Source organism: Pseudophryne corroboree, chromosome 12 (assembly GCF_028390025.1).
Source record: "Pseudophryne corroboree isolate aPseCor3 chromosome 12, aPseCor3.hap2, whole genome shotgun sequence".
Classification (NCBI taxonomy): Eukaryota; Metazoa; Chordata; class Amphibia; order Anura; family Myobatrachidae; genus Pseudophryne; species Pseudophryne corroboree.
In genome coordinates this window covers 64,322,247-64,331,380 of record NC_086455.1, presented here as the reverse complement: position 1 = coordinate 64,331,380, position 9,134 = coordinate 64,322,247, and the positions used below count along the sequence as shown (strand labels likewise).

The 9,134-nt window shown below is 44.7% G+C and overlaps 1 protein-coding gene across 3 annotated transcripts in view; it reads left to right on the top strand.

Moving 5' to 3' along the window:
* The first annotated feature begins 1,451 nt into the window (after positions 1 to 1,451).
* Positions 1,452 to 9,134, top strand: part of PRIMA1 (proline rich membrane anchor 1) — a 151,198-nt gene continuing 143,515 nt past the window's right edge. The window contains exons 1-2 of one of the 3 annotated variants that reach the window (XM_063947579.1): positions 1,452 to 2,239; positions 8,171 to 8,291. In XM_063947579.1, coding sequence (XP_063803649.1) covers positions 8,202 to 8,291 — 90 coding nt within the window. In that variant the 5' untranslated portion in view covers positions 1,452 to 2,239; positions 8,171 to 8,201. Of the gene's footprint in view, positions 2,240 to 3,259; positions 3,350 to 5,673; positions 5,757 to 8,170; positions 8,292 to 9,134 lie in introns of those variants that run through there. The other 2 variants (XM_063947581.1, XM_063947580.1) reach the window with 2 other exon arrangements.

Sequence of the window (9,134 nt, the reverse complement as noted above, 5' to 3'; positions counted from 1 at the left end):
GCTATAACTGCTCCCCAGTCTCCCCCACAATTAAGCTGTGTGAGCAGTGAGCACTCAGCACAGTCAGATAATGATATACAGTATTACATATGATGCAGCACACTGGGCTGAGCACAGATATGGTATGTGACTGTGTCACACTGTGTATCGTTTTTTTTCAGGCTGAGAACGGATTAATTAAACTGGTGGTGGTCACTGGTCACACTATCAGCAGCAAGTAGTACTCCTCCTAATAATATGCTCCCCAAAATTAGTGTCTCTCTCTAGTACTCTAGTCTAAACGGAGAGGACGCCAGCCACGTCCTCTCCCTATCAATCTCAATGCACGTGTGAAAATGGCGGCGACGCGCGGCTCCTTATATAGAATCCGAGTCTCGCGATAGAATCCGAGCCTCGCGAGAATCCGACAGCGGGATGATGACGTTCGGGCGCGCTCGGGTTAACCGAGCAAGGCGGGAAGATCCGAGTCGCTCGGCCCCGTGTAAAAAAACCTGAAGTTCGGACGGGTTCGGATTCCGAGGAACCGAACCCGCTCATCACTAGTGCGGTGCATTACAAAATGTAAATTTAGGGGGTGTGGTTCATTGAGTTGACCCTAACTAGGTCGACAGTCATTAGGTTGACCACTATTGATCGATAGTGACTAGGCCGACTCCTGAAATAGGTCAACACGGTCATCAGGTCAACATGGAAAAGGTCGACATTCATTTTTTAAATATATTTTTTGTGTCGTTTTCTTCATAAAGTGACTGGGAACCCCAATTAGTGCACCGTGTCCCCTCGCATGGCTCACTTCGCTCGTCATGCTTCGGGCAAGTTACTATTCCCAATCGTAGTCCACATGGATCGTAAAGTATGAAAAAGTAAAAAAAAAAAAGGATTTTTTTTCGTGAAGAACTAATGTCGACCTTTTCATGTGTCGATATTTGCCATGTCAACCTACTGACCACGTCGACCTAAAGCATGTCGGTCAATAACGGTTGACCTAATAGCTGTCAACCTGAGTATGGTCGACCTAAAGACCGGATACCCACCTCCACGTGCCCTGGCATGAATGAGGTTCCTTTTTATCACTATCCTAGAACGTGGTGACAGATTTAAATGCAGATTTCAGTCAAATGTTACCAACTATATGAATTCTTAAAGTAGTTCAAACACTAGTGCTCATTTACTAACATTGCATTGAGGGTCCTACATTTGCACTAAACCAATCGGACACCTGCTTTCATGATCTGACATGCACTAGACCACAGGTTCTCAAACTCGGTCCTCAGGACCCCACACAGTGCATGTTTTGCAGGTCTCCTCACAGAATTGCAAGTGAAATAATTATCTCCACCTGCAGACTTTTTAAAATGTGTCAGTGAGTAATTAATACACCTGTGCACCTGCTGGGTTACCTGCAAAACATGCACTTTGTGGGGTCCTGAGGACCGAGTTTGAGAACCACTGCACTAGACATTACAGTAATTGGTTGCTGTGTTTCAGTAGACCTGCATTGACCATTAGTCCACCCTAGTTGCCTCCAGGTACTCTGCATTGTGTGCACTTGTGAGACAAACCCCTTCTCCTTGGTTCATTCCCACCTCTTCCCACACATCATTCATCTCCACTCCTGGGCCGGTACCGGGGCATCCCCCTTGCAGCCAGTGAGGGCAAGGCAGCCTCCTCTGGGGAGTGAGTAGCTCCCCCTCCCCTCCCACCACCTATCCTGGATGGTGTGGCTCTGTCTGGACGCTGGAGAAGCATCAGATAATAAGACTGAGTAGTGCGAATTGCACAATGGGCTCTAGCTGGGGATGAGCAATGACTGCAGTACACTGAGGACACATTGCAGCCAGCTTCCCCTGCATCCTCCAGTGCCTGCTGCTGCTGGGGATCTGACCGGTGCTTGTGCTGTGAGAGGAGAGTTTGGAGGAATGCAATATGTTCCCCTGTCCCTGCTGTGGCTCTGGAAGTCCCTGTCTGTGAGTGAGCTGCACTTCTGTCCTCAGCACTCCGACTGGGGATCCCTGGAGCAGCCAGGCGCAGGAGAGGAGTAGGAGGAGGGGGGAGCACCAGTGTCCAGGAGCTGGAGGAAAATGCAGCTGTACTCGGGTGAGGCTGAGACATGGGAGATATAATTACTATAAGGGGAGGATTCGGACCTGGAGCTCGAGCAGAGCCTCCAACTTTCCCCTGCAGGGAAGGAAGCAGCCTGGAGCCCCTCAGCCCCCCTCTAAGCACAGCTACACCACAGGTAAGTCAGCACTGACAGCAGGGGATGCCCCATAGCCTTTTACAGTCCATGCAATCTCATGTTATCTGCATTGTTCCATGCCACTGAGAGGGCTTCCTTAATTGTCTGTATTTATTGCTATTGTGTTTGTGCTTTTTGCATTGTGTTACATGACACTTCCGCAGGGTATGCTGCCAAGCACAAGACAATGCAAACTTTATTATGATCATAGCACTTTCCTTTAGGACTTCTGCTAAAAGAACATCCCTACTGAATGTCACTGTTGCCCCACTGTACACAGCATATTGGCAGGGATGGACAGTACTGCATGCCATGGCAGGTATTATACCTAGGACTCGTTAGTGTACGGAACATTACTTCTGTACTAAATGCAATGGCTCCTACCATCCTTGTATTGCTGCGTTTTGTGACTTGTCCTTTCCGCACACGAGGAGTTAAGGATCCTTGCTGGAATGAGCCAGTGTAAACAGTGCACCTTATGCATTCTCAGCATAAAACAATCTCAAGGAAGAACGCCAGTAGATATTTGGCAGGTCTCCCCCCCCTGAAACATACTCATTTTTTATTTATTTTTAAATAATAGCGCTCACTGGTTTCAAAGCAGCATTCATACGGCATTAGCAAAAGTTTATTAAATGAATGTCTGTGCAAGTTGGCTGCCCTGGGCAGTTAGTTTATTAATGCACCCTAGTGTGATAACATTTTAATGAATGGTTCTCAGAGGTACAGAAAATCACTTATCTGCCAGCTGCTGCATGAGGACTGATAATCCCTGTTCTGGGCCATGGCAATCAGATATGACTTTAATCGTTGTGTTTGATCAGGCTGAACTATATGTACTTTGCAAAATTGGCATTGGCTGGCAAACATGTTCCCTAAACCGTGCTACACGGATAACTGCTCCTAAGTCTGGAGAGTTTCTTATGCCTTGGATGCAGGTGGGCAACCCAGAAAACAGATTTATGCTGTGACACAGGGACTGTCCTAAAATGCAGAACTGTGACAACGATCTAAGAGGTGCTGCAGCAGCTGGCAGCTTGGAGAGTGCTGTTTATTAATCAAACACCCAGCAGCCACTTATTGAGCCCTGTTTCATGGCTGTATTTACAGGTAATTACAGTTATTGGTAAAAGTACGGGGTAAAATAGGGGTTTTGGTAAATACCAAGTACAGTAGCATAAAAAAAGTAATTTATATCTACATATAATATTGTCACTCAGAACATATATTCGTACCTGGGTATACAGCGGAAACTGTGAAAGTGCTTTGCATTTTATGCTACGGGAATCACATCTACACATAATATTGTCACTCAGAACATATATTCGTACCTGGGTATACAGCGGAAACTGTGAAAGTGCTTTGCATTTTATGCTGCGGGAATCACATCTACACATAATATTGTCACTCAGAACATATATACGTACCTGGGTATACAGCGGAAACTGTGAAAGTGCTTTGCATTTGATGCCACGGGAATCACATCTACACATAATATTGTCACTCAGAACATATATACGTACCTGGGTATACAGCGGAAACTGTGAAAGTGCTTTGCATTTGATGCCACGGGAATCACATCTACACATAATATTGTCACTCAGAACATATATACGTACCTGGGTATACAGCGGAAACTGTGAAAGTGCTTTGCATTTGATGCCATGGGAATCACATCTACACGTAATATTGTCACTCAGAACATATATACGATTACGTACCTGGGTATTCAGCGGAAACTGTGAAAGTGCTTTGCATTTGATGCCATGGGAATCACATCTACACGTAATATTGTCACTCAGAACATATATACGTACCTGGGTATACAGCGGAAACTGTGAAAGTGCTTTGCATTTGATGCCACGGGAATCACACACTTGAGGCACACAGTAGTGTTGCAGTGTCTGGCACCAGAGATCCTGGTGCCAGACACTACAACAGGGTAAGATGACAATAGCTGCGCTGTGAATGATGGGGGTGGGTTGTCACGTCTTGTGGATCTGTGTCAGGGAATTTCATGCACTGAGCTGTTTACTACTGGAGTTTGCAGAACCATCTTCCACTGGGTGGGGAAGGAGCAAAGTACTGCCCAGCAGGTAAAACTTTAGGTAAATGACTGTGGCTGGTTTCTGTAATTTATTCTCCTTTTCATAGCAGTGTTTTGTGTTATTTACAGTCACGCCAGTAGCTGTTGGTGTGCTGCATGGAAGCTGCTGGTATAGTGAAGTAATCACACTTCAAGGGAGGCAGCCACTATAGGGGGCTAACTGAATGAAAAAGAGGCGACATCTCGTAGATGACGTACTGTGTAATTGGGTGTCCCTGGTGGCACTCTGCCCAAAGCTGTTTGTTTAGTAAAGGATGCCAAGTTTCTGCTGCCAGTAACATCCCAAGCTGTTTGCGCCCAAAGGCGTGAGATGGAATATGGTGCAGAGTAATAACTGGTAAACCAATATCTTCCATTTACTATCGCTGCCATAATGTAGCTCTGTTAAGTTCACTTATGACTTCTATGACCAGGTTTGCACAAAGCACACCTAAATAAGCCTTTACTGTCATAAAAACCTTACCGTGCAAACCCTGTGCATATGCTACAGCATGGCATACCCTATAATATGGAACACTCTTATTACAGTGCATACCCTACAGCAGGCCTGGCCAACCTGTGGCTCTCCAGCTGTTGTGGAACTACACGTCCCAGCATGCCCTGCCACAGTTTTAGCATTCCCTAATAACAAAACTGTGGCAGGGCATGCTGGGATTTGTAGTTTCACAACAGCTGGAGAGCCACAGGTTGGCCAGGCCTGCCCTACAGCTTGACATACCCTATAACAGTGGTTCCCAAACTCAGTCCTCAAGGCTCTCTCATACTTGAGCACAGCTGGCTTAATTAATACCTCAGTCAATTTGATTTAACCATCTGTGCTCAAGCATGGATATCCTGAAAACCTGGACCGTTAGTGCACCTTGAGGACCAAGTTTGGGAACCGCTGACATACAATAGACCAGTGGTTCTCAAACTCGGTCCTCAGGACCCCACACAGTGCATGTTTTGCAGGTAACCCAGCAAGTGCACAGGTGAATTCATTACTCACGGACACATTTTAAAAGGTCCACAGGTGGAGCAAATTATTTAACTTGTGATTCTGTGAGGAGACCTGCAAAACATGTACTGTGTGGGGTCCTGAGGACCGAGTTTGAGAACCTGTGCAATAGACTATAACACAGGTTCTCAAACTCGGTCCTCAGGACCCCACACAGTGCATGTTTTGCAGGTCTCCTCACAGAATCGCAAGTGACATAATTAGCTCCACCTGCGGACCTTTTAAAATGTGTCAGTGAGTAATTAATACACCTGTGCACCTGCTGGGTTACCTGCAAAACATGCACTGTGTGGGGTCCTGAGGACCGAGTTTGAGAACCACTGGACTATAACATGGCATACCCTACACAACATGCGCTGCAAATAGCAACATATAGAGTAGACTAGGCTGTAGAGTGATTACTCCATAAATTGGTAAGTGGTAAACTGGTAAAAACCAGCATTATTATTTCTGTAGTATAAAATAGGGGTTTGGAAAAGGCCAAGTACCACCAAAAAATACAATAAAAATAAAAGCAATTTTTGCTTACATATTACATTACAAAGCTGAACATATACAGTATGCGCGGGACATAGATGACTATGTGGTCTATGTACTAAGTCTTGTAGAGAGTTAAGTGGATGGAGATAAAGTACCAGCCAATCAGCTCCTAACTGGCTGTGTTTGCAAAATGACAGAAGCTGGTGGTACTTTATCTCCATCCGCTTTATCTCTCTCCAATGCAATAGTGAATAGATCCAGGGGCTTTCAGCAAATGTAGTTATTGTAGACAAGTTATATGTTTAGAATGTTTTCTGTAGTTAAATTAAATCTGCAACAATGCAATTACTGTTATTAGAAGTATTCATATATTATTATAATATACAAGTGATGTTAATTATATAAACTCCTGAAAATGTTACTTGTATAAATGTTGAGCTCGGACATCATTGCTCATAATCAATGACTTCTGATGTGCCCACTTAAGGGTTCATTAGAAAGATTTATATACATAAGAAATGATGCACTCTCTGCTAAATATTATCACATATGTTATTGCAGATTTCTGTAACCTGTGTAAAAAGTAATTAATAGGGTCACAGAAATCTTCAGTGACTTCTGATATCCATTACAGTATGGAGGGCATTATCTCAGAATGTTCCTCATCAATATTACTATTTGGCTAGTCTCTGTTCTAACCTGTACAGTAGGTGTCGCTGTTGTTTCCGTTGTCCATAAGGAGGCTTGTCCTGGGAGTGTTCTAAAACAAATATAAATAATGTTTCTTTTTTTATTTATTTAATGAAATTAATCCAATGCACACAGTAATGGCAGTGTCAGAATTTATTGTCAATTCCATCTATCTATTTGTGTTCTTATATCAACTGCTCCCTGGATAGTAAGGAGTTCATTTTAGCAGCTAATAAGGTACTTAGCAAGAAGAAGGGTTATACCGCATTCACATCGCAAATGCCGGATCCTACCCGGTAAGACAAACGTGTACTTACCGGGTGGGATCCGGCATTTGCGCTCCTCTGCTGGCTTTCCGACCCGGCAATATACCGGGTCGGTTGCCATAGCAGCGGAGGGAGCAGCAGCAGCAGGGGCGGGGGTGGAGGCGGCGCCGGGAGATGAGCTCATCTCCTGCGCCGCCTCTGCCTATGCTGTGAATGGGAGCCGATTCGCAACCCGGTAAGAACCCTTCTTTTTTACCGGGTTGAATTACCGGGTCAGGCGACCCGCTAATTCACAATTGGACCTTTCACATCGCACACGGACCCGTTTCGACACGGCAATATGCCGTGTCGGTACCGGGTTTCCAGTGCGATGTGAAAGGGGTATAACTGAGATTACGAAAGTATAGCTCATATTTAGGTGGATGCATAGCCAGATTAAGTTTGGGACACAGGGGATACTGTACCCCAGGCCCCCATCTGTCGGGGGAAGGGGGGGGGGGGGTGCCTGGCCAGAGCACACTGACATTACTAGCTCTCCCTCTTGTGCAGCAGCAGAACCAGGCAGCTAAAATATGATAAGGACAGTATGCAGTGCAGGCAGAGACACAGGAGTATCAGGTCTCATGACCTACCGATGGAGCTTCCCAACCAGAGGAGTGATAGGAGGGTGGAAGAGAGGTGTAATTGACCCATGGATCCCAGCTTCGCCTCCTTTTCTGTGTTGAAATAACTCTTCTTATCTTAAATAGTTCAACATAGGTGACGCCAATCATATACTAAGAGGGAAGTTTTGGAGCAGGGCATTTTGTCCCTCCTGGAATGGGTCATGCACAATCTAATATACAGTTCCTACCTCTATGTCTGTCTGTTTTTACCCAGTTTTGTTCTATTACTGTTGTTCTAAGTGTAAAGCGCAACGGAATATGCTGCGCTATATAAGAAACTGTTAATAAATAAATAAGTTGATTTCTGCCTCTCCCCTTCCCCCTCACTTGGACCCCCTTGTCTTAAGTGCCTCGGGCCACCCCAAGGCTTAATTCATCCCCAGGTGGATGAGTTTTAACCAGAGATACTGTAGGGGAATACTGTATAATCCATAAAAAAATCCTTCGAGTTTTAAGTTTTATTTCAATAGATTTAGAAACATTTATTAAAAATAAATAAATATATTTATTGTATTCTGCTGGGCTGTAGTAATTTTAATGGGAGTCCGCCTCAAAAATGTACTATTTATTCAATAAACCTGCAGATGTGAGAAATGCTCTCTTTGTTTCGTTGTTTAGTTGCTGTATGTATCCCCAGTGTTTTACAAACATTTACTGGAACAGTCCTGCATGTTGTTTTTGCATGTTAGCTCCTCACTGCTGGCTGTTCAGTCTCTTGCTCTGTAGTTCTGCAGGTTTGACCAGCGCTGAAGGAGTAATGCAGAACAGGGGTCTGTTCCACTGCTGTCCCCTCTCACCCTCTCTCCTGATTCACTGTCTAACGCTCCCCCTCGCAGGATTCCTCCAGGTAAGACGGAGAGCGTTTATCACGCTGTATGAAATATTCATCTGCCATGTTTTCTGTGTATAAATGGACCCAGACTGTTGGTTATTAGTGGTTTGCATTATTTACGTTTTAAGTTCCTGCACCCTAGACTGGATTAATAGCAGAGGAGAGTGGTGCATACTTAGCCAAGAATGGTGCATATAGTACTTATTGTGTATCTCCAGTACAGAGGCCAGCAGAAGCTACATATGTCTCCGAGCTGTATGATCAGTGTTATAGGTGGCGGATCACAGTATACACGTTTTAGGGATTTTTTTCTAGCCTATAAAAGCCAAATCTAAAACAACCAGATTTTTTTTATATATCTTACTAAATCTTACAGGTTTTTTAAACATGAAGAATACCATTGTATTCATATGACCTCTGATAATATTTTATTTGTGTCTATTTAGAAATGATGGGGGTCATTCCGAGTAGTTCGCTAGCTGCGTTCGTTCGCTGTGCAGCGATGAGGCAAAAAATTGCACTTTTGCGCATGCGTATGTGGCGCAATGCGCACGCGTGACGTACTATTACAACGAACAATGGCCCTCATTCCGACTTGATCGCTCGCTAGCTGTTTTTAGCAGCAATGCACACGCTAGGCCGCCGTCCTCTGGGAGTGTATCTTAGCTTAGCAGAATTGCTAACGAAAGATTAGCAGAATTGCTGTAAAATCTTTTCCTGCAGTTTCTGAGTAGCTCCAGACCTACTCCTTCCTTGCGATCACTGCAGACAGTTTGGTTCCTGCTTTGACGTCACAAACACGACCTGCGTTGGGCCAGCTACTCCCCCGTTTCCCCTGGCACGCCTGCATTTTCATCT